At 39.3% G+C, this 26066-nt stretch overlaps 1 protein-coding gene across 1 annotated transcript in view; it reads right to left on the bottom strand.

Moving 5' to 3' along the window:
• LTBP1 (latent transforming growth factor beta binding protein 1) overlaps nucleotides 1-26066 on the bottom strand; it is a 196031-nt gene that overhangs the window by 94952 nt on the left and 75013 nt on the right. Inside the window, exons 6-8 of the mRNA XM_054162365.1 lie at nucleotides 19186-19410; nucleotides 15557-15834; nucleotides 2421-2523 (exon numbers count right to left, since the gene is read on the bottom strand). Coding sequence (XP_054018340.1) covers nucleotides 2421-2523; nucleotides 15557-15834; nucleotides 19186-19410 — 606 coding nt within the window. The remainder of the gene's footprint in view (nucleotides 1-2420; nucleotides 2524-15556; nucleotides 15835-19185; nucleotides 19411-26066) is intronic.

Here is a 26066-nt window from a genome sequence, read left to right as displayed (position 1 = left end):
TTTGCCCAAATGATAGTTAAGCCCCGATTCAAAATGGATTTAAGTTGTGTGCCCAAGTTCCAAATGAACACCTATAAAACTCTAAAATGCTGTAAGATCTTTAAACTCCTGCAACACTCTGAGTTTATCACCTTAAGAAATCTAAAAATTCACCACTTGTGCTCATGCAGAATTGCTATAAATCATGGCACAATTGAACAGCATCATGCTTATTAACTCATTCCTAAATCAAACCTCGCCTAAGAAAACAGAGATACAGCTACCAAAGTTTTCTGACAGTGATTATTCCTGAGGTATGCACCTACCAAATCATACTCTTGATATAATGCATGGTAGATGACACTGTATTTAAAATGGAGAAAATGGACAATGCACCCATCTTCTCCCTTCTTAAAACACTGATTTACAGTGAGAGCTCCCACCTAGAAAGATGAGAAATGTATCTCGTTATGTCTAGGAGACAAAAAGTCTTACTTTCCAGGAATGATTTAATCACAAGGAGAGAATTCTTCCAAGTGGCAAGATTCTGTCTCCTCTTAAAATCATACAGTTGCATAAAAAAATAATTCCAGATTGAGCCAGAAAGCACGAGTGAGCATGACTCATACCATAAATAATTAAGGTCACTGGGAAAGAAACTGGGTTCCCAATTCTGTTCCAAGAATTGTTTCTACATTGTATGGGTTAGGACATCTCCTCATAGGTAAGAAATGTAAATTAGAAATAGTTCTGGCATATAAAGGAACTCTGAGTAAGTGTGCTAGCCATTAAGCTTTTACAATAAAAGGACAGTGCTCATCTCATTAGGGCTTAAAAAAGATTGTTCTTTAGTAAGTGCTTCCAAAAAAAGGGTGGTGGACTTCCCTTCAGGAGAGGTTTTAGAGTTAGTTCAGGCACTTCTCTATCAACCTAGGAAGCATCTTGGGACCAGGATTTTGGACATGATGTCCCAGTGTTTCCCCGTTTGCTTGCTCTTCACATCATGCTGAGCATGTTGGTATTAGGAAGCTGCCTGATTAACTTCTCATCTTTTCTGGATTCCAGATTGAGACAACCAAATATGTTACATGAGTGATGAGGAACTAGCAAATGGGCTTCCCCTGGAATTAAGCACCTAAGAATGTGTATTAGTACTTCCAACCAGTTCAACCATGTTTCAGGATTTCATGATTTTTCTTACGGCATACCTACATCCACCAAGCAACACTCCGCATGCCCACGTGCTTCTGATGAGCTAGACTTTGAGCTGGAGTTAAATTGCTACCTCTTCAGAGAAAACTAAAAAATCAGGACACATTTCACAATTCATACATCAATACAAAATCATGTCTCTGTTAGCAATTGAATTAATGTGCTACAGGAATAACTTAATATAACCCTTGAAGACCCCAAGGAGGTTTTCTTTGGAAAGCACAGCAGATGGTAAACATACTCCAAAACACAAAATCTAAATGCTTTCTAAACTAACACATCAGATTGAGTCATCATAAATTTGTATCAGAATCTCCTGTGGAAGGAAGAGTCAAAGAAGGAGTAACAGCAGGGTTTCTGCTGGAATTGTACTCACATTCAGATTAAGACTTGCAGGCAAATATATGCTTTAAAAAAAATAATAAAATCAAACACTGGACATGTTTCCAGCATTGCTATCTGTGCAAATAACAGGGCCCTAGAATACCTAGATAAGAATGACTGCAACTCCCTGTGCTATTTTTGGCCCATTGAATGCAGGTCCACTCCATCTGCAAAACAGAGATTACATTATCATGTCTCATCTTTCATTTAGTGATGAAAACACGGCATGACAGAAGCGTTGCTGTGAAGAACAATGCAATTCACAAAAACTTTACTAGACTAGCTTCACCTACCACAGAAATAACTTGCAATTTCTTCCTCGTTATAATATGATATCACAGCAGAACAAAACTGTGAAGAAAGTCCAGGTCATTGCCTAATTGGTGAGGAAGATATTTCAAGAAAACGTAACTGACAATTTGGAGCCCGGAAAACTTTGGCTCCAAACTTGAAAGTTCGTCTGCAGTCCCAAGAGGTCACAGCATTCACTCCAAGCAGGAACTGGTGCCTCTGTAATTTAACTGGACAAACTTTTAAAAAAATAAATCCAGCTGGAAGAGGCAAGATAATTTGATGTTATCTTTCCTGCTCAGAGAAAATGCAACTGTGCATCACTGACTTAAAAGAGAAGGAAGCGGGGGAAAAAACCCAACCATGTTAATTTTGCTCGCTGTAATTAGTGTCTGCACATTGTAACCCTGCTGTCATGCAAGAGCATTCTGGTTTCTTTCTCTAATCAAACCATAGTACATTCTTTCTAATAGGTTACTTTTTCTTTTAGTATGGAAAAGAGGTCATAAATTGGTCCAGAGAATAACAACGACAACAAAAAAACAAACACTTACATGACTTCTTGGGACACTTCTGACATTTGTTAAAACCCCAGGAAGTACCCACAGTTCCGCAGCAGTCTTCTTGCTTGGAAAGGCCAGGAAGTGCTTTGCCACACTGGAAAAGCCAGGTAAAGAATGCTCTAGTTAGTGATACAGATTAACAGATTGTGTTGGGTTGGAAGGGACTCTCAAAAGGTCATCTTGTCCAATCCCCTTGCAGTTAGCAGGGACACCTCAAACTAGACTAGTCTGCCAAGGGCTACATCAAGTCTGATCTTGAGTATCTCCAGGGATGGGGCCTCAGCCTCATCCCTGGGCAACCTGCTCTGGTATTTTACCACTCATTGTAAAGAACTTTTTTCTTATGTCCAGCCTAAATCTACCCTGCTCCAGTTTAAAACCATTGCCCCTTGTCCTATACCATATAATGCTCATTTCTAGTAGAATGTTATTTTTCAGTAATCTTGGGTCAACCTCTTGCTGAGACACTGAAGAGTCACTGGAGTTCTTGGCTGAACTTAAATAGTGTCCGTGCATTACAATAGCACTCTACACAGGCATAAGTAAATGGTTAAGTTTCCCTGTATCAGCTTGAAAAGAAAGAGAAACAATCAGAAGAAAATAAGCAGTATGTCACATGATGAGTGAGTATATTTCCAAGGTAGTAATATGCCATTGGCATCTATTTCTTACATTTTTCCTTATAAAAATGTGCTTGCCCACTTTTTCAAAAGCTGCATAAATTACCTAAAATATCTAATTACTTTCTTAAAGTAAGCCAAGAAACTTGACTGTGATTTCTAGACTGTTAGTTCTGCTTAAAAAGCCTCAATTTCCTGCCAACTTACGTTTAATGTTTACGACCACTTATTGAAAACTGCCACATTATAATGACAGACTTTGCTGCTCAGACACTGAAGAAGGGAACACAGATGACTGAAGCCAGCTAATGTTATTCCTAACATTTTCCCTCATGCAAATATTTAAATTAATCTTTAGTAATTTTTCAGATCAAAATGACTTTTCTTTCCTTGATCAACAATGTATTTATTATGCATTTTATTAAAAAAATTCTAATTTTTGGAAGTTTGCAAGGCAATACTTATGTTCTTGATTTTTTTGCAATTTTAGAATAGAATAGAATAGGAATAGGAACAGAATAGAACAGAATAGAATAAACCAGGCTGGAAAAGACCTTTGAGATTATCGAGTCCAACCTATCACCCAACACCATCTAATCAACTAAACTAGGGCACCAAGCACCCCATCCAGTCTCTTCCTAAACACCTCCAGTGATGGTGACTCCACCACCTCCCTGGGCAGCCCATTCCAATGGCAAATCACTCTCTCTGTGAAGAGCTTCTTCCTAACATCCAGCCTAAATCTCCCCTGGTGCAGCTTGAGACTGTGTCCTCTTGTTCTGGTGCTGGTTGCCTGGGAGAAGAGACCAACCCCCACCTGGCTACAACCTCCCTTCAGGTAGTTGTAGACTAGACTAGAGTAGACTAGACCAGGTTGGAAGAGACCTTCAAGATCATCACGTCCAACCTATCAACTAATCCAACCCACCTAATCAACTAACCCATGGCACCAAGCACCCTATCAAAGTCTCCTCCTGAACACCTCCAATGATGGTGACTCCACCACCTTCCTGGGCAGCCCATTCCAATGGCCAATCACTCTCTCTGTATAGAACTTCTTCCTAACCTCCAGCCTAGGCCTCCCTTGGTGCAGCTTGAGACTGTGTCCTCTTTTTCTGGTGCTGGTTGCCCAGGAGAAGAGACCAACATCCGCCTGTCTACAACCTCCCTTAAGGCAGTTTTAGAGAGCAAGAAGGTCACCCCTGAGTCTCCTCTTCTCCAGGCTAAGCAACCCCAGCTCCCTCAGTCTCTCCTCATAGGGCTTGTGCTCCAAACCCCTCACCAACTTTGTTGCCTTTCTCTGGACATGTTCCAGCAAGTCAACATCCTTCCTAAACTGAGGGGCCCAGAACTGGACACAGGACTCAAGGTGTGGCCTAACCAGTGCTGAGTACAGGGGCACAATGACCTCCCTGCTCCTGCTGTCCACACTGTTCCTGATCCAGGTCAGGATGCCGTTGGCCTTCTTGGCCACCTGGGCACACTGCTGGCTCATGTTCAGCCTACTATCAACCAGTATCCCCAGGTCCCTTCCTGCCTGGCCGCTCTCCAGCCGGTCTGACCCCAGCCTGTAGCACTGTATGGGGTTGTTGTGGCCAATGTGTAGAACCTGGCACTTGAATATGTTCAATCTCATGCTGTTGGACTCTGCCCATCTGTCCAGCCTGTCAAGGTCCCTCTGCAGAGCTCTCCCACCCTCTAACAGATCAACACCTGCCCACAGCTTGGTGTCTTCTGCAAGTTTACTGATGACTGCCGCAATCCCTTCATTCAGATCATCAATAAAGATATGAAAGACCGTTTGGCCCAGCACTGATGCCTGGGAGACACCACTAGTGACTGGCTGCCAGCTGGATGTGGCACCATTCACCACCACTCTCTGGGCTCGACCCTCCAGCCAGTTCACAGAATCACAGAATCACCAAGGTTGGAAGAGACCTCAAAGATCATCAAGTCCAACCTGTCACCACAGACCCCATGACTAAACCATGGACTTCCATTTTGCATGGTAAAGAAAGCTTAAATTATTTCTGAGATGCAAACATTAAAGCAAAAAAATACATCTAAGCCTGTTAATTAGGTATTAATGAAAGAGCACAAAGCACAAGTGCACAATAGTTGCACTTAACACTTTCAAAACAAATGCTGATATAAACAGGCACTGCAGCAAACAGTTCAAATGTGAAATTGTGAATCCTCAGTACAGATTGAATAGACCTTTCCCAATTTAACTTTCCCTCCTGACACCATATAAACCTCTGACCCAAATGCTCACTGCCACTTAGCTTTCAGCTCAAGATAGCTGGCTCATTCTATAGCAAAGACTGTGGCCTTGTGGTTGCTTTGCTGGCAACCCAGTCACTCCACAATGGAGATGCATACTTGAATGCACAGGCACTGACAGCTTCTTCCAACCTTCCCAAAATTTTCCCATGTCCCCTTAATCATACTGACACCCATATGTCAATGAGGTTCTAGAAGTACAGAGTTAGTCTGTGTAGCTTCACAGCATAACTACTAACAGGACAGAAGGCTACTTCACAATGTCAGAGTTTTGACTCATCAGAGGGTTCCCATGTTGCATAGGGAAGGCTGAAGTCATCATCCCTGCTGTCCTCTCTGTCCCTTTTTCACAGATGCCAACAAATTAAAAGCACCACCAGTACACAGTTTAAACATCAAACAGTAATGTGCAACCTGCAGCAGCTCAGCGCTTTCCGTATATGAAGATCAGACATACATCAAGGGATGCATGAGCAGCCAGGAGCATCTTCTGTCCCAGTGAAAGTCTGCTTCACTCATGACACAGAGCTTTAGCATGAGGGCAACTTTGCAAAGTTATGCTGCACCTCCACACATCCCTCTTATAAGGGATAGCATCACTCATGCTTTGAGCCTCATTTTAGGGTGACAGCACAAACAGAATAAAGAACAGTGTGACCAAACAGATTAAAAGACACTGCTCAATTATTGTGCAGCTTTAGGAGTCTATTTTCACACTAACATCTGCAGAGGGTCCTGTGACAAATTATTCCATATTCTGTGGACTGAGGAACAGTCCTTGCCTGGATGGTATTTGGCTATGTTAAAACAGTAAAGTATCTAAGCAAGTCCCAGGTGCAGGCTCAGACTTACAGTATGTGAACCCATGTCTTTCAGGCTGTCTTGCACTTCCCCCTGTCTGGGGCACTGGCAGAATTAGTATGACATTGACCATTCCTATTCCTGATCATTCAGCCCAAGTCTGCTGAGTCCAGAAGCAGCTCTTGGCCTGGCATCTAACAAAGACCATCAAGAAGCACAAAGAGGGAATGATGGGCACAACTCCCTCTGCTGCAGCAGCTCAGCTGTTTTCAAATCTGGAGCTAGCTCTTTCAACTGCTTCTAGCTAAGCAGATAAACAGATACAGATCTTGCTGCAGTTCCCAGATCTGCTGCACTTCCCAGAAGCTCAAAAATCTTTCAGCTGGACATCTCATAATGTCTCCTTCAAGTGCCTGTCCTAAAACCTTAGAGAATTCATGTTATGTCTTTACACAATGCTGGTTTCTTAACCTGCATCCCAGGTGAGCATGCTCAAGGAAAGACCACTTTACTTTGCAATCACAGCTACTCAGTTGTTTTCTTTTTTTATAATTACAGTTGCTCCATTCCTTTCCTAGGGGTGGGAGTGCCTTCTCAAAGACAAAAAGGCCACTTACTAAAGTTGCATGCTGTGGCTGTCATTGAGAGTCAAATAAACTAGTCTGCACTGAAATTTCCCCTCCTTGCACCTCAGTTTTACAACTCTTCTCTCTCCAAAAAGGAGAGGGAGGAATCAAGGCTGGTGATGTACCTCCCCTTATGATCTCAGAAACAGAGCATTTGGGCAGTGCGGTACGTTACTTAACTCACAGTCCTTCTCTGCAGGGTCACAAGCCTCAAGGACACATCCTCGCAGCTCATTGCATTAAGGCAAGACTCCACTAATACAAGAGCCAACATGCTGCTATGAAGTTGGTTGGCTGTTTTGTTTTTTTTTTCTTTTTCTTCAGACTAAAAGATATCATTTAACAGTAGTAAATTAAAAACATATTAAAAAAAATAAAAGAAGGAGGAAAATGGAGTAAAGCCCACTTTTAGTTTAGGTGTGGTGCATTTGTACTCTACTGAAAATCATGATCACTGTGGCCATAACTTTTTCAAATGTCCATATAAAAACCATGAGCAAATACAAGGATGCCAAAGCCTGAGTCATCTGGCAACTGTGGTTTTCAGTCCTGTCAGTAAAAAACTGGCAGTGATTAATGTTGCTGCTCCCACTGCCTCTGTGGTGAACTAAAGCTTGAAGAATCAATGGTAATTTGGTTAATATCCAGATCATTGTAGAAACTAGCCAATGAGGGAAAGCAACTGCCACATGGGGCTCCTAGTGGTGTAAGATACGTGTAATTTTTGAGCTATGCATCAGAAAAAAATGACTGCTCTGCAAAGTCCTAAGCCAAGCAGAAACAGAGTTCTTCTATGACTGATAAACCCTGATTTCCCTGCTACATCTAAAAGTACTTTACATATTTTCAACACTCATGGCACTGCACAAACTACTTCCGAGCCAGCCACAGTTTCTTAAAATGCTCCTCCCTTTCACAAACCCTAAGTGTCAATGAACTGAAGCTCTGTTTCTATAGATTCAAAACCTTTTAGGCAATTTCTATCCACTTCAAAAGTCTTACCCACTTCCTCCCAAGAATTCATTAGTTCTTCAGACAGTCTGTTCCAGTCTCTGAGTCACAAGTGACTGGAAAAGTCACTTGTGGGAATCTGTAACTATTTTTGGTTTGTCTCACCATTCAACATAACTCCAACATACAAATATGAGGCTAAAATAAGCAGGGGTGCAAAACACAAGCATATAGCTTGCACTATGCATGGAGATGATGCCACTCTCTAAGCTAAGGTTTACACTTTTTTGTCCATCATCTACATATATTTTAACTTATTTAGCCTTTATTCATGGCTTCTGGAAAAGAGCACAGATTTTTATGAATGATACTTCTGTCACAAGCTTATGATTTGGAGGTAATTCTTGGTGGTTCAGAAGGCAAAGAACTCAGGAATGATTGGTATAAAAAAGCTCAGCTGTGCTGAAAGAAGCTCAGCAGTAGCAGCAGTGTGAGGCACACATGGTACTGCTATAAAACAAAATTCTTCCTGGGTTAAGCACTCGAACACACTGAAAGTATTGTTTCAAATCCACATATTTTTCCCCATGCGTGCCTAGGCTTCTATGCCAATATTTTATATAACTGAAGTAAATACTGAATATTACCAATGGCAGACTGAAATTCTGGCTGACCCTGTGTTGGTGCAAAAAGGCCACCCCAAGCCACATCACCCCTCTGTTCTTTTGTTGAGACTACAGCCTCCACAGTCTTGGAGTACTAATAACCCTTGAGCTGTGCGTTGCCACTGGAGTTTCACATGTTTTGCAAAGGCTGGGAAAATTAAGGATTATACACTCAAACCCCCTTTGCTATGGCAGTAAAAGGAATTTGTTTGGCTCCCTGTAAAGTAGAGAGCCTGGTCTGGCAATTAGTCTCAGGGCAAATATAGAGGATTCTGGCCAAAGGGCCACGTTTCCTCGGACTCCCACTCCTATGTGATCTGTCTACAAATCCCTGTTGTGGGCTGTCAGTTAAAATCACAACACACACATAAATAAATCAGTGTCACATGCTTAACTATGACTTAAATGGATAGGTGCTTTGCATGACTTAATAGCTAATGACTCTGGGATTCAGCTCAAAAGACTGCATTTCACATACCACAATAGCTGAAGTGAATGGATACACTGTTTAACTTTCTGTAAACTATTCCGCAGGCATAGACCTCGGATTCTTTCTTCTCTCTTTTTTTTCCTGTAGGCACAGGCAAAATAAGATCAAACTTCATAAACCCTATTACTGAAACAATTAACAAACGTACTTAATTAGTGTACTGGCCAGCTGAATGACAGGTTGTTACAAATTAAGAGTATTATCCCATGTAGCACTGGCTCATTAATAGGCATTGTCACATAAGCAGAGGAGAGAAACTTAAATACTTCCAGGCTTCCTAAAAGAACTGGTAAAGAATTTGTTTTGGCTTAAGCAGAACATTCTTCATAGGCAAGTAAAAATTATCCAGCTTTCTTCTATTTAAGTAATTAAAACAATGTTGGTGATTTTGGTATCTGATACATCTTTAATCTTCTGATATTTCAGAGTATTGATCTTGTAAATAATCTATTGTGAATGAAGCATTAATCCTGGAAATGAATCCATACCGATTTCTGACAGTCTATTTGTTTAAAAATGTCAGAAGCCAAATCATGAGCTTCAAGGAATTCCAGACAGTTATTTTATTTTATGAGATGGCATTTTAAAGATTGTTCTGAGGGGGAAAAGAAAAAGTTTTAAAAGTGCTCTAAGAGAAAAAGTACCAGTATGAGGTACAGAATTTTACTTGTATCGTTTTTCCTGCCCAAAGAATATAAATAGAGTAGTTCATTCCATACAGCTGTCAAATAATGAAAATATCTGAAATTTACCTCCATAGGAAATGTTTTCATAAATCTGAAATTCAGAGATATTTACACAGTTGAATTAATAACTTCAACTCACATACTGCTAGTGTCATTGCCTCCAGACTACGCACGCTATGAGTATATTGCATACAGGAGGTTATGCATTAAGAGCTATCAACACATTTTGCTACTCTGATTTCTAGCTTTAAAACTTTGATGTCTTTGTTTAACATTTCCCATCACGATCAGCAGTCTAAGTCCAGTCCCTAAAAATCTTTACATGTATTCTCAAACTTAACTGTTTAGTATATGTTCTTAGTGTATGGTTTGCAGTTACGACCTTTGTTGTGATACGATGACAGTTTCTGAGCATTTGAATGGACATGTGAGCGTTATGATCACACTGAAAAATCACAGACTCATTTCAGTTGGAAAACTCCTCTCTCATTGAAAAACATCCAATATAAACCTCCCCTGGTGCAATGCCAGGCCATTTCCTCTTGTCCTATCACTTGTTACTTGGGAGGAGAGACCAACAGCCACTTTTCTACAATCTTCTTTCTGGTAGTTGTAGAGAGCAACAAGGTTTCCCCTCAGCTTCCTCTTCTCCACACTTCAACAACTCAAATTCCCTCAGCCACTCCTATTAAAACCTGTTCTGCAGACCCTTCACCAGCTGTGTTGCCCTTCTCTGGACACACTCCAGGGCTTCAGTGCATTTTGTGTAGTGAAGAACCCCAAACTGAACACAGTATTCAAGCTGTGGCCTCACCACTGCTAAGTACAGGGAACAATCACTTCCCTGTTCCTGCTTGTCACACTATTCCCAATACAGGCCAGGATGCTCTTGGCCTTCTTGGCCACCTGGGTACACTGCTGGCTCATGTTCACCTGGCTTTCAACCAGCACCCCCAGGTCTTTCTCTGCTGGGCAGCTTTCCAGTCACTCTGCCCCAAGCTTGTAGCATTGCATGGGATTGTTGTGACTCAAGTGCAGGACCCAGCACTTGGCCCTGTTGAATCTCATACAATTGGATTCAGCCCATTAATCCAGCCTGTCCAGGTCTTTCTGTAGCGCCTTCCTACTCTCAAGTAGATCAGCACTCCCTTCCAGCTTAGTGTCATCTGCAAACTTACCAAGGGATTGCTCATTACACTCATCCAAATATCTTTCATAAAGATATTCAAGAGAACTGGCCCCAGTACTAAACCCAGGAGACACCGCTAGTGACCAGCTGCCAGCTGGATTTAACTCCATTCACTACAACTCTTTGGACCCAGCCAGTTTTTTATCCAGCTAATCATCCACCCATCCAAGCCATGAGTAGTCAGTTTCTCCAGGATGATGCTGTGGGAGACTAAAGTCTAGATAAACAACCAGCACAGCCCTTCCCTCATCCTCTAAGCAGGTCACCTTTTCAATGAACATGGTGTATATTGCCTTCAGCCATGTAAGGAATTTTGATATCATTCTCTCTTTAAAATAATAAATCTTCATAATTTTGGTTTTAATTTCTAGATGCTGAGATCACCAGAAGTCTCCTTTGGTCAAATGGATACTTTAAAGTATCTGCTGAAGAGAACAGCATTACTTCTGAATCTAGATAGAAAGAGCCTGATATAGACTCATTTGGAAATACCAGCTTCTCCAATGGCTTGCTGCTTTGCAAAAAATGCCTCCTTTACAGTTATGCAAAAAAGAGACCAAATGAATTTTGAGAAAAAAGACTATTTTAGACAAAATACTGAAATGCACTAACCATAGGGAAAACACATTAATATACTTGGTAGACATTTCAAATTGATCTTGAAGGGGAGAAGAAAGCAGTACTAAGTTATCTTTATATTCATTGTGGGTGATAGTAGGCACCTGCATTCTTTTCTTGAGTTATAAGTCAAGTAATCATGCAAAATTAACAGGACACAACATTACCAACAGAATGTTAGTAATGCATTGTTAGATGCAACACTGACACTGTACTGTACACTGGCAAATAACCAGATATTCAGTGTCAAAACACAGGCATTTTAATTAGAATTAAAATGAAAAGCCACCAAAGAAGAGCAATTGAATTCAAGAAGAGAAACATAATCATCCGGGCAACAAAGCTGGTAAGGGACTTGGAGCACAAGCCCTATGAGGAGAGGCTGAGGGAGCTGGGGTTGCTTAGCCTGGAGAAGAGGAGGCTCAGGGAAGACCTTATTGCTGTCTACAACTACCTAAAGGGAGGTCGAAGCCAGCTGGAGGTTGGTCTCTTCTCCCAGGCAACCAGCACCAGAACAAGGGGACACAGTCTCAAGCTGTGCCAGGGGAGGTTTAGGCTGGATGTTAGGAAGAAGTTCTTCACAGGAAGAATGATTGGCCATTGGAATGGCTGCCCAGGGAGGTGGTGGAGTCACCATCACTGGAGGTGTTTAGGAGGAGACTGGATGGGGTGCTTGGTGCCATGGTTTAGTTGATTAGATGGTGTTGGGTGATAGGTTGGACTTGACGATCTCAAAGGTCTCTTCCAACTTGGTTAATTCTATTCTATTCTTTGCTTTTTAAATAGGACATAGAGAAGCAGTGGTCTAAGATGACAGACTCCTTGACTATCAGAAACACCGAACTACATGGCTGTAAAGGACCTTGCACCACACCATGTTCATTCACCAGCTTCTAAGGGCACTGTAACATACAGTTCTCTCCAGAAATTTACTGTTTTCCATCTTAAGTGGGATTTCTATCCTACTGATTCCATTGTGTTTCCCAATTTCAAAACTCCATTTTTCTCAACACCGTTTTCTCTATGAAAAGGTAAAGTTTAGGTGAAGCTTTATTACCTGATTTTCGTGACAAAAGTAAGTTTTTGACCTTCAGCTTAACTGTTGATTTATGATGATACCTTGCAAAAAACATTTTTGGTACTAGGAAAGCATTGGGTGAAAGAGTTTTGTATGGGACATATCATAGTAAGCTATCCCATAACAAGGTAAGCTATGGCAACGTGGTAAGGGGGCTAACTCACCTCCCCTGTGAGGACTGGCTGAGAGAGTATACACATTTATGAAACCATACATCTTTATCTACTTTGATTTCTTGTTCTCACTAAGAAATGTCATTCCTCTAGCCACTGTCTCCCTCTAAGCTTGTAGGGCAACATGTTTTCACACATCATTTATCATCCTTTTCTTGTGACTGTTGCCTTGGTTAATCACTATAAACAACTAAGGGTACAAGAGATTAAGAAGAATTTCTATAATGTTAATTAGGAGTGATCAGAGGCCTAAGAATATACTCAGATTCTTCAACTACCTGTAACATAATGTCCTCCAAGCTTCAGTGCAGGGTGGTTCCAATTACTAACTTTAATAGTATGTGCTGTGTTAGAAGTACAGGCAGAAAATATGCCCAGGCTGTCTTGGGATTTGAGTATAGCAAGCATCCTACTGTTTTTGCAGGACTGCTGTTTCTGAATGAGATACATTAAAGGAATTTAAAGGTGGGGTAATGAAGAATGTTAGAAGATGAAAAATATTTCACAGAAGACTGTCAAAAAACCAAAGCATTTAAATCAGAGGACTTTAAGAAGGACATTGAGACTCTTGAATGTGTTCAGAGAAGGGCAACGAGGCTGGGGAGAGGCCTCGAGCACAAGCCTTATGAGGAGAGGCTGAGGGAGCTGCGGTTGTTTAGCCTGGAGAAGTGGAGGCTCAGGAGACACCTTACTGAAGGGAAGTTATAGCCACGTGGGGGTTGGTCTCTTCTCCCAGGCAACCCACCAACAGAGCAAGAGGACACAGTCTCAAGCTGCGCCAGGGCAAGTTTAAGCTGGATATTAGGAAGAAGTTCTTCACAGAAAGAGTGATTGGCCACTGGAATGGGCTGCCCAGGGAGGTGGTAGAGTCACTGTCCTTGGAGGTGTTCAAGAGGGGATTGGGTGTGGCATTTGAAGCCATGGTTTAGTAGTCATGAGGTGTTGGGTGATAGGTTGGACTTATATCTGAGGTCTTTTCCAACCTTACTGATTCTATGACATGTAATTTGAGGAAGATGGAAAGAAAAAGAGATGGAGAGAAACACAGAACGGTAGAGGTTACACACACACAAAACAACAGTAGAGATTCTGACATGGTTTTTATCCTGTACTTTCAGCCTGGATCAAAAGTTTAGCTAAGTCTTTTTTATCTTGGTTGATTTGCCTACCAGAGGCCACACACATACCCTTCCATCAATCTGCTCTAAGGACAGTACAGTCACCTGTGATTCCAGGGTATTTAATAAAACATTTCTGAAGCCACATATATAATCTACCTCACCAAACAGAAAAGCACAGATGTCAAAATCATCCAGAATAAACTCCAGAAAGCTCAATTTAGCATATTGTCTGAACAAAGACTCTCCTATTTAGCAAAGGAAATATCAAAGAAACAAAACCCCAACATTATTTTAGAATAGATCTATGTCAGAGTAAAAAGAATAGAAAACTAGAAGACAATACCCTTTCTTGAGAGCACTGCAAAGACATTTTTTGCAGGGGAATACAAAAAAAAAAAAAATTTAAAAAATTGGAGACTGAGCATTTAGTAGAATTCCAAGTCAGACACAAGGACAAAGCCCACTTCTGCTCCTGCCTGCTCCCCATTATTGAGCCTCTCCAAAGCTCCTTGTCCTGCTATGAGTGTGGTCTCTCCCCCTCCTTCCTCACCCCACTCTCTCAATTTTTATGTGTGTCTGTGTGCACTGCCTGGGAGTTTCTTTGCTGTCAGTTCTAACTCTCAGCATCACAAAATTCACTGAGAGCTAGAAGAAACAGTTGTAAAGGACATTTTGCTCCAGTCCTGCATTTCAAGGATGATGGGTGCTGTCCTTTGAGGGGAAGAAAGATCATGCTCTGTGCAGGTAAAATCTTCAGAGAATTTTGCTGCCAACATCTAAAAACATTTATGAAATATACTGAAAATTGACTGGGTTTAGATGCTTGAAAATTGACTAACTTTGTATGCACATTACTGGAAGGATCAAAGGCAGAGTAACCTTCATGATAAATTTAAGTTTCTACTTCAAAGCAAACAGAGAATCCAAATCTTCAATGAAAGAGTTGTACTTTTCATTTTAGCCTTCATAAAACAATATATTCATTCTCTCACATCATCCCTCAAAACATTTGAAAGCTTCTTCTGTTATCTACCACAAAATTTCAGCCTTAGGCATGTATTCAACCTGAAAAGTCACATTGTGGCCAGGTGACAAACAATAAGTAACAGTGTCTTACTTTTTCACAATCTCTTCAAAGATAGCTTTTCCCTATATACATATATATGCAAATGCAAAAATTCTATCTTATTCTAACTTAAAATGTCACTTATTAAAATGTGCTCAAGATCTGAAAGAAGATATGCAGTTTTGAATAGTCATATGTAAGAACTAATATGAACATATTTTAACCTGAATGAAGGTTTTAATGCTCTAGCAAACACAGCTGGCTTTCATGACTTTTTTTCTGCCCCATTCAATGGTCACATTTTAACAGATTCAAAACAGCCTACAATACTGTAAAACATACCAAGGTGCTGAATGGGAATTTCATTGAAAACTGCAACTCCTTGGAAAACACTGCCTGCTGAGGTATGCATGCAAAAAGTCTCATTAAACCAAACAAGAGTATAAGCCATGGAAGATGGTGTAACCACAGTTGTGCAATCAGAAGAGATAGGGCTAGGCTAGTTATTTCTAGAATAAAAGAAATCAGATGTCAGGGATCCACACCTGCAGAAAATACATTAGATTGAAGGAGGAGCAGGTTCAGAAACAAGTTATTTTGTAAACATTTTGCTTTCTCAAAATACTTTTCTTTTGGAAAAAAAAAAAAAAAGTCAAATTTATCCTTTCCTGGTGCTTGGTGATTATTTTTTTTTTTCATATTTTTTTATAATAGTGCTTTAAGGATACCTGTCTCAAAAGCCTTAGTATGTATTTCTTACCTGTGTCCCAACAGTCTCTTGGAAGCATCGCCCAAGCTGAGTTTTAACTGAAACAGGAAACACATGAGGAATGGGTTGTTGGTTTGTGTAAGTAGTATGTCCTTTCTGGGTCTTCTGATATGGAAGACCTTGGTAAGAGACCTGTGGTTGTACTGGCTGAGGTACTTTTGCTTTTTGTCCTGTTGATGTGCTGTCAATTCTTGAAACTTGATGGATCTGAACTGAGGCTTCAGGGGGATGTTTCACATGGATATTCACTATGTTAGGAGGAAATTTCACTAAAACAATTGAAGGAAAAAACACATAAAGAAAAGTTGGTAATAAAATATGTTTCAAAAAATATACATTTGGGCACCTTTAAGGCATTTTTTTTTTCCTACATGAGAATTTTTACAAGCCTTAAAGTGACCAAAATATAAATGAAACCTAAATGAAATATCATTTTAAAAAAACCAAAAACAACCAAAAAAACTCAAAACAGAAACCCACCAAGAAACCCACCATAACCCCTGACAACTCTTCACACAGAAAAAACAACATGATAGGATTGTACAGATTGCTATACAAACATGGATGTCTACATTGGCGAGAGTGACACTAATATTTGTGGTCATACTGTGTAATAAGAATCCCATTTAAAGTTCCAGAATTCAAACTCTGCTGGGTTATTTTTGGATATGTAGTAAACTTTATTTTCTTTTTCAGATCCATCATCTTTCTCTGGAACATAGGAAAAAAGCTTCAGATTTCATCCCTTCACCTTGATATACCTGCCAAACCCCAGGTCTCCCCCTACAAGAGTTGCCAGCATCTCAACCATCTATAATTGCCACTCCCTTTGATAAACTTTGAGTTCAGGATTTGGCAGATCAAGGGGGAAGAAATGTCTTTCACACACTTCCATTTTTTAAAATACAGATGTAGTTTTAAGTCTGAGGATATAGACTGAGGAACTTCAGCCAGTGTGCATAGAACTGTTTATAATGCTGAAGCCTCTTACCATTTAAACACAAATGTAACTCAAATTACTGTGGAGGGTGGGCAGGCAGGGAGGAGAGGTGTGTAGCAAGTTTTGTAGTTTGTATGTTGTAATAACAAACTTCACATTTACTGCATCTGGCTCAGCAAGTACTGCAGAGACAACTCAAGTCCAGACAATCCATTAGATCTAATGCCTCTTTGAAACACTGAGAGCCAATAAATATCGTTGAACACACTTCCTCTAAAATGCATACTGGATGGTTGAACCTTCTGAATTGTCTCCTTGCCTCAGAATTTGATTAGGCGTTTTCTGTTCTCATTTACAAACTTCAGCCTCACAACTCCACTTCTCAGGAAGCATATTTCACTTATTTTAGGTACTTCAAAATTCTATTGTTTTGTAGAAATGGCTTTTGGTCTGTCACATTATTTTTATTTTAATAGGCACATTTCAGTATCGATTGGTCTTACACTGGAATTTCTTAAAAGGAAAGAAAATTATTTTTACTCTGTCCTGCATTGTTTCATTTATGAAACTCTTCAACATATTGCAGACAGAAGTATCAGGAATAAGGCAGAAGGTGGTCAGCAAAATATGGTTACAGGGCCTTAATGGCTCTTCAGATCTTGCCTGTAGCCAAAAACAGCCTTCAGGTAAAATTTATGCTACATGAGAGCCCACAGGGAAAAGATTCAGTGTCACAGAGAGAAGCAGTAAGGCCTTTCTTAGGCTGTTACATGAGTTTTGCAGGGCCAGACAAGACAACATAGCTTGGCTGTGAAAAGCATGAAACTCACCCCAACTTACTATCTTAATGTATGAAAAGAGATCCCTTCAACTAGTTTCTCCAGCTGATATAACTGAGGATATAACTGAATTGCTCTGCTTTAATATATGAATTCATGCAAAACCATCACATTAAGGCTGGTTCTTCCCATGCAATATTATTACAATATTCTCCAAGTCTTGGATCACTGCCTAGATGTGCTGATTAACTTTTTATTTCTGCCAGCCATTTTAGGATGAATTATTTTATTCTTTCCTTGAAAGAAAAGGAACATTCCTTTCTCCACAATCCAAAAATCTCATCTGGGCACAGAAAGAGAAGAAAAGGTATTGTGACTGCTGACAGTTCTATGAAGACATGAGGATCAGAGGGGGTAAAAAAATCATTAAGAGAACAGACTCTTTAACAATAAGAAACCTATTGTGTGCTTTAAGGCAGCAACTCCACTCCTGAAAAACAGTTTTCTTGAAATATTTTTATGGTCCACAATGTTGTCTAAAACAATTTCCTCTGAAATTAAATAGTCATAGTAATAAATTGCTGCTCTGCTGAATGTATTCTTGTCTTCCCTTAATCCTCTCATCCCCCCCACCCCCCTTTTTTTTTGAAGTCTGGAACGTTCTTGAATGTTTTTGGAAATAATACTCCAACATGTCAGTGGAAACTATTTCCCAGAGGATTGTGTGGCAGTCCCTAGAGAGCAAATCCATTGAAAAGATGGAGCAGATACTTAAAAGTGTTTATAAAATATTATGTTTCTAGGAGAATACTGTTAATGCTTCCTTGACAGTTATGCCCCTTTCTGCAAACAGAATTACTACATTATATTTATCACAAGCCTTGAAATAATATGGCCTCTTTCACCAAAGTTATTCAGGAACTAGTTGCCAGGAACTACTTTTTTCTTTTTTCTTTTTTTGTTTTTTTTTAAACTCAGGGGCAGCAATCTTGGAGAGGTAATTGTAAAGTCAGCATCAACAAGGCAAAAAAAAGAAATAAAAATCAATCAATCAATGTGACAATTCAAACAAACTCCACATTAATTCACATGTTGTGAAACAAAATTGCAGGAGTCTTTCCATGTGGATAGGATCTTACCCAGATGAAAAACTACCTAAAGTCATAGGACACACCAGAAACAAAATCAACATTACTCTTCATAGTCATCAGAACTTGTCACCTCACAAAAAAGTACCAGGGGAAATGGAACTCTGAAGCTGAAACTTTTCATGACTGGGCAATATTTGATTAACAACCCAGCTTTTCTTATTTCTGATGCTCTGCCTTCTTCATGACACTAGCAGTAGAAAACGCCATTTTTTTCTATGGAATCATTACATGACCTGGAAAGAATGGTCCGTTTAATTGGATCATATCGTGGCTTATGTTCAACAGTTCACCACAAAATTAACTTATAGGAGTCTACCAAATCATTTAACTAAGGTATACACGGATTGTATTTTTAGTTTTACATTAGGTTTAAATTTTGTTTCTTCCCTCTACCATTAACTATGGAATCTTGCGCAGCTTTCTAGGTATACTGCAATTTATGGACTCTGATCAGCCACAATTACTCTCCTTCTGAACAGGTCTAAACTAGAAGAAGTCGCCTGCATTACCCTTCTGAATTCAATTCCACCATAAAGTGAAGCATATTTAATTACAAACTATTCTCAAGAGCATTGTTATTTCTTATTATTTCAGTCACTGAGCAAAGTACTTCCCAGTCATCATGGTTCAAGTTGTGGTATCCAGATTCAAGCTATGTAGACAGATCACTATGGTTACTAGTTGGATACCCAAAATTACTTGCTAAAATCAACTCCAAAGGAAAAAATATCTTTCAAGAAAAATAGTTACCTTTTACCCCTTGCTGTCCAGACATCGTCAGTGGTAAAGTATGAGTAGAATGGATAATTTGTGATCCTGCAGCCTTGTTCACCTGCTGCGGGTGATGGTGCAGTTTTGGAGTATTGGCAGTCTGCACAGGGATCTGACAAAGTTTACCAGTGTAATTAGGAGGACACTGGCATTTATCTCTAGCACTGCACTGGCCTCCATTCATACATGGAAGGTGGCAAATAACTGAAAAGAAAGTAGAAAGAGAAATTTTTGTAACAGACTTTAGTATTACCTGACCACATAATACACAGAAATTGAAGAAGAAAGGAATGGGGCTGGGACCCTTCATTCTTCCAGCATCAGAAGAATGACTGTTCATATGACATGCTCATGTAATTGCCATCTCTTCCCTGCCTTGTGACCTCTGTTTGGTTCACATCCTTTTTCTATGACAAACCCTCCTTCTGACCTCTGCCCAGTTCACACTATGTCTCCATGACAAACAGGACAAGCGCATTCTTCCCTTAGAATTCCCAGATACTTTATTTCATAATGCTAAATTAATATTGTGCTTGGGTGCACTTTTCATTCACAATTTGGTATTTATCCTATTTAGTCAGCCTCCCGTTTCTGAAAATCATGGACCACCTACACTTCCCTAGAAGACTAGGGAAAAACTCACCAGCAAGTAGACAGTACTGGGGATAAATTTTTCCATTTTCACTGAAAGCTCTGGTTGTTCTCTGGAAAAGTCAGGTCTTAACTGCATATTTGTATTTTTGCTTAGCATTTCTCTCAGATAAAAGAAACTAATTTGTATACCCACCCATCAAGATCCTAAAAATACTGAGAGATTCTAATCCAATTATTTCAGAGATACGTTTCAAAGTATTAAAGTATTTTAACTTTAATATAAAAACACAGGTAATTACTTCTGTGCCAGCCAGTACTTGCACATTTACAGCTAAATAAGTTATCAGATGAAACACAAAAAAATGTCAGCATAGAATGAAAAATATTTCTTAACTCAAAGATACAAACAGTAAAAGGCATGGTTCAGCACTTTCTAAAAGTGTGATGTGGGACTTTATAATCAACTATAATTTAGTTCAAGAACTAAACAACGTAGGGAAAATACTGTCAGATTTCGTTGAAGACAAACTAAGGCTGTTTTCTCAGAAATCAAAGATTTTTTTGAGAACTAGCATACAGTATCCATTTGTCAACTTTTATGATAAGATATTGGCTGTAGAAATAAATCAATAAAAATCTAGACTTTTAATTACAGCATTTATCTGGATTGATATTGCTTCGTCTATATTGAAATACAAGGCAAGACAATTAGGAACCTAGTGCTTATTATTCCAAGTGGTGTAATCTCTGGGCAACTGCAGCCTATTGCCATTATTAATACCACAAAACATCAGTATTGGATAAGCAATCCCTGTGTTGTATGTCACAAGACAAAGCAGGACATTTCAAACCAGCTGCGTAACCTGCTTAGCGCAGTAAGAGTGCTCAAGAAACGGCACTATCAGCTGGGTTTCTTGAAGATCACCCTCACATTGTATTGACAGGGTCTGGACCACTGACTCCTGATCACCAGGTAGGTCAATGCACAAATGTAAATGGACAGAATTTTTCTTCTACTATTCTATCCCTCTAGTCTCATATTTTCATTTCATATAAACTGAAAGTACTTCCAGTTGTACCACTACTCTAGGAGGCCCAGTTAACTTCAGAAGGCGATCCATGCCAACACAGGCCCCACTTCTTTTGGGTCCCACTTCATCTGAGTGCATAAAAGATGTTCTTACATAGCAACTGTTACTTCAGGGCAAAATGAAGTTCTTTTGACCCCAGCGGTAACTGAAGCATGACAGCTCTCTTTCTCTGCTACCACTTCTCCCTGAGCAGCCACAAACAGGCAGGCTTATTGTAATAGTGACAACATAGAAAGAATTTTAGGTACTTGTATAGACCTGCCTAAGTAAGGTTGAAAGCTGAGATTCCTTTCATGCAAAAGTAACTTTGCACAATGAAATAATGTAAAGTAGCATTACTGCAGCAGCAACTCCATGCTTGAAAGTAGTACAGTGTAACAAAGGCAAACAAATAGTCTAACTGAGGAGTTCTTTGTGTACAAGAAGTCTATAACGCACATTTTTTCCTGTCATGAGCCTTTAGGCAATAAGTTAAGATGCAAAATCCACCTTTTAAACAATATAAATATACCAACTGTTTCCACCAAAAGAAATTAATTTCTGCAAGCTTCTGTTCCTATAAAGCAGTCAGTGTCTGGAAGGCCATGTCACACATGAATCTGTGCGTTACATGTCACTCTTCAGGCTTTCCTCTCCTGCAGCAGCCCACCAGGTGAAGAATGGATAGATGAAAAGTTTTGTCTCCAAGCAAACAAAAATTCGTGCTAAAAATATCATGAAGGAAGATAGCAATTAAAAAAAAAAGAGTTAATTTAGGTCCCTTTTCATAACTGTCTGCTGAGGATATTTCCACAAATAATTTGTGCCAAAATGCGAAAACAAATTGCCACTGACAGGTCTAGTGAGAGCTAAATAATGAAGAATGTTTAATTTCTCAGTGTTTACATAAAACAGAAAATAAAAATTCCAAGCTGCTCGTATTATGTGGTGTAAATTACTCAGTCACCCCTTGAAGGTCTGACCTAATGTATCAGGAATGAACTGAAAATAAGAATACATGAAATCTATTCTGAGAATCTAACATCCTGTAATAATAATAATTGAAAAATTAAATCAGAAAGATGTAACTTTAAAGTTATATGTCAAAACAAAGAGGACATGATTGCTAAACTAAGCTGAAAAGATGATAACCTCAAATGGCAAATATTATAAGAACTTTTTAAAAATAGTAATTCAAAAAGAAATATAGAAACCACCCCCCAAATTGTGAATGAAACATGATGAAATAAAAGATCTGATAATGTTAAGCTGGCATAATAAGAACATATTCACACTAATTGCAGTGTTTTCTTATACAGTTTATAGCCAGGAAAAAGGGCTACACATGGTTATGACGCTGGTACTGGAAATCACAGGCGCACAACTTCACCAGAGCTGGAATTACACACAGATCATTTGAGAAAAGTGAGCTGAAGAGGAGTAAAGGTCTACACAGCCAGGGGAAGGAAACGCTACTTTTGTTAGACAAGGCAAATCTCAGGTTAACAATGACCAAAGAGCCCTAAGGAAACAACCACTTAAGATAGGAACAGGATAGGTTGGAATGGCTCAGCTTCTGATGAAAGTTTTTGTTTTGTTTCATTTTGTCATCGAGGTTAAAGAATTTAAATAAATAGAATGCCTGAACACTGCCAGATGTATCAGGGACGTTCTTGACAAAAACCAGACCCGTTCCCTGGGAGAAACCATTAGAAGATGCTGGGTTTGCACGTATGTTCACAACTGGCATTCAAACAATGGGCACACTGGAGCCTGATTCTCACTGGGCTCTTGCCATTTCCTCTGCAAAGGAGAAGGGGAAAAAAGGAAATAAAAGTATCCATTATGGTGTGAAATTCTAGCTGCATGGATAACCATCGAGATAGATCTGCACAAGACGACAAGAAATTTCAGTTTGTGTGTGGGTATCTCATAAACAAAATAAAGGATTAATGGGACCTAAGAAAGACAACAAATTCCTCATTAAAATATGCTGTAAGCCAAGTCTCTTTGCTGTCTCTTAAGGATCAGCCAACATACTTAACAATTTCTTAATATAAATGAAGAACAATCCTTTAGAAATGTAAAGACAGGTTTGAGGAATTACAAACATTTTAAGTATCTTCCTTATCCTTGGACAATTAATTGGTAAAAACAAGATTCAGTTTCTCTCCAGCAGATATCACTGTTCAAAATGAGCCAAACAGAGAAAGTGCATCAAGAAAAGCTGGAAGCATAGAAAAAGGAAAACCTTTGCAATATGTATCCAAATAATGCTCACGACTGTGCACTGAAAATGCAAGAACAGGGCAGGGCATTGGATAAATAACAAAGAAGCTTGGAAACCACTGATAAACACTTTGTCTATGTAATTACATCATCTAATTTGTTTTCATGATACTTAAACAACCTTGAATAGTTACAAATAAATAAATTTAATCAAGTCTGAACCTTTTCATTTAATCAAAATAATGTGTAACAACACAAATTTCAAGCACCTAAATCTTCCTAATCCTTAAAAAATGTCCCATGCTTACTGAAACAAGCCCTTAGAATGGATCAATCTGCAACCAATGTGAAGAAAATGAGGATGTGTTTCAAAGCATTCCTTATCTGACTCCAAAAGCTTTGTCTTTTACACCTCAGGGAATACACAAGCTTCTATCACATTTTCCTTCATGGTTGTTTGCCCTTTCTACTTGCATGCTATCAACTATTCAAGTGCAAGCAATATTCAATAACATCAAGACTCTCAAAGGAAAATTTAGAACTGTAATGATGTTACGATATTTCCACTGGATGCACCACAAATCAAATTAATTTTGTCTTCAGGTACTCCAGACTTGCCCAGCATTGCTACATGCTCCATAGCTGCCTGTGCATCTTTCATCCATGCTGTTACTAAACACATGGGAAGTGCAGGGACTAGCACACAGATCTACGACAGTCTTTCACAGGGAAGAAAAGATGGCGTCAGTGAGAGGAAACACTGCCATATGCAATATTCTTACAACATAGTGCCTCTAAAAACATATATTTTAGATAAATGTTGAAACTCGTAAGTGCTACCTATAAATCTGTGCAACTGCTTCAAACCTATTTTTACTTTCTAACTGCAGAAATTCTGTTACTCACAAAAGGCACAGAGGCAAGAGCTACAGTAATGATGATATCCTCCCACTTGGACTCTTCCCTATTCCCCTACATCTTTTGGGTTGGGGGTTTTTTTGGTTGTTTGTTGTTGTTGTATTTTGTGTGGCTGGTGTAGTTGGGCTTTGGCTTTTTTGGGGGGGGGCGTGGGGGGTGTTTAGGGGTTATTTTGGCTTTTTGCTTGGTGGTTTGGTCTTCATGTCTCCTAGTTTTGTCACTACTAATCTCTTGAGATTCCTGGTTTTAATTCAGAGATATTATGTAATGAAGCTGCCAGTTAAGTCACCAATTAATTTTTTTTAAAGTAATATTGAGATAATCTCGATATCACCAGCTGGTGATCGGGGAAGCAAAATAAGAAAATTTAAGTGGCCTTGATTTTGTAAGTGTAACTGTTCTATATTCACCTCTACATTTATTCTAATGTTTGTGTTTTGACAACTTCTAAGAGAAACATTCTATTGCAACACCCAAGCACAATTCTTAAAAGTAAATTGGATGGCAAGAGCTCTAGCAGCAGATGAAAAATGCTCTTCTCTGCTAACCGCTTAAGACAGGCCTGTGATGCTCTGCTCACGTGAATAGCCTACTTACCACCTGCAAAGCCCATGTTAATGTGCCACTGCTATTCAAACAGTGAAGACAGCACCAGGCATGATTCCAGATGTGAGCAATGTTGTAGAAATGGCTACTCTGCTACTGCTGAGAGAGCAGTCAGGGTATGTGACAAATGGCAGTACCGTGGGTGGGATAAGCCTCCCCATCACAGCCTTTTTAAAGGAAATCTCTAGTATTCAGCAAGAAGGGAAAAATGTTTTGAGGTTCTCCTCCATTTCACTGAATTGAATTCAATCAGCATAAACAATAGCTTAAGTACAAGGCAAGAACTCAAATTAACACCCTGTAATATGCATAGTACTGTGCAATTACAGTTTTTTGGATGATGTTTGTAAAATAAAGAGTGCTGTTGGAAAAATCAGTATAGGAGAGGTAGGTAGAGCAACAGTGCACATTTTTATCAGTTCAGTACACCAAAAAGACATGAAGTAAAGAAATGTAATTGAGGAGTTGCCATATTGAAATCTCTCCAGTAAACAATTTTATTTAATTTATTGCTAGTTTAAGTAGTTTAAAATTTGCTTTCACACATACCAGTTCCCCTGAAATGGCATGAATTTAAACTTACAAGTAGTAATCACAGGAGTGGGAATCACAGAACAGTATACATAAGGGGCATACTTCAAATAACATCTTCAGAGTGTCTGTCTTTATTATCTGAGACAATTTTTATCAGACCTGATGAAAGCCATTTGTAAGAACACTAAAATCTAGTTTGTTTATACACTCCCAGGGTTTTGTTTCTCCTTCTTCTGTGCTTCTTTAGTTATAATTATCATCAGCATAACACATTCAAAACTGCAATGCATGTTCCCTCCCACATGAACACTCTAATCTTCATCTTGCAAAAAATACACAGTAGTTACTTACACAATACAGAATCAACCAGGTTGGAAAAGACCTTGAGATCACGGAGTCCAACCTACCACCCAACACCCTCAAATCAACTAAACCATGGCTCTAAGTGCCTTATCCAGTCTCTGCTTAAACACTTCCAGAGATGGTGACTCCACCACCTCCCTCCTGCACCACCTATTTCAGAGGGTGCATTAATAGTTGCTCAGTGAGAAAGTACTAAAACTACTAGAACTGTTCATAAGTAGAAAAAAAATATATCTACTTAATGCAATTCAAGGTGGATTATTCCATTACACCTGATTTCCAACTAAAAATGGATACAGAAGAACTACAATGAAAGGGGTCCAGTTCACTGTCACCTTCATAGTGCTTATCGGTAGATGTTTAAATATTATAAGGAGGATCTTTTCAAACAAATTTTTACATCCTAAAATGCTGGTCATAATACTTAAGACACTTCAAGATGGCTCCTCTGTTTCACTGCAGGAAAAAAATTTCAACAGAAACTTTTAACCTCAAACTTAATGGTATAGGTAAAAATATGCAGCTACTAAATTGGGTTCTCAGCTA

This window comes from Dryobates pubescens, chromosome 6 (genome assembly GCF_014839835.1).
Source record: "Dryobates pubescens isolate bDryPub1 chromosome 6, bDryPub1.pri, whole genome shotgun sequence".
Taxonomy (NCBI): Eukaryota; Metazoa; Chordata; class Aves; order Piciformes; family Picidae; genus Dryobates; species Dryobates pubescens.
The sequence above is the reverse complement of the archived record's forward strand: the minus strand, read 5'-3'. Positions and strand labels throughout refer to the sequence as shown.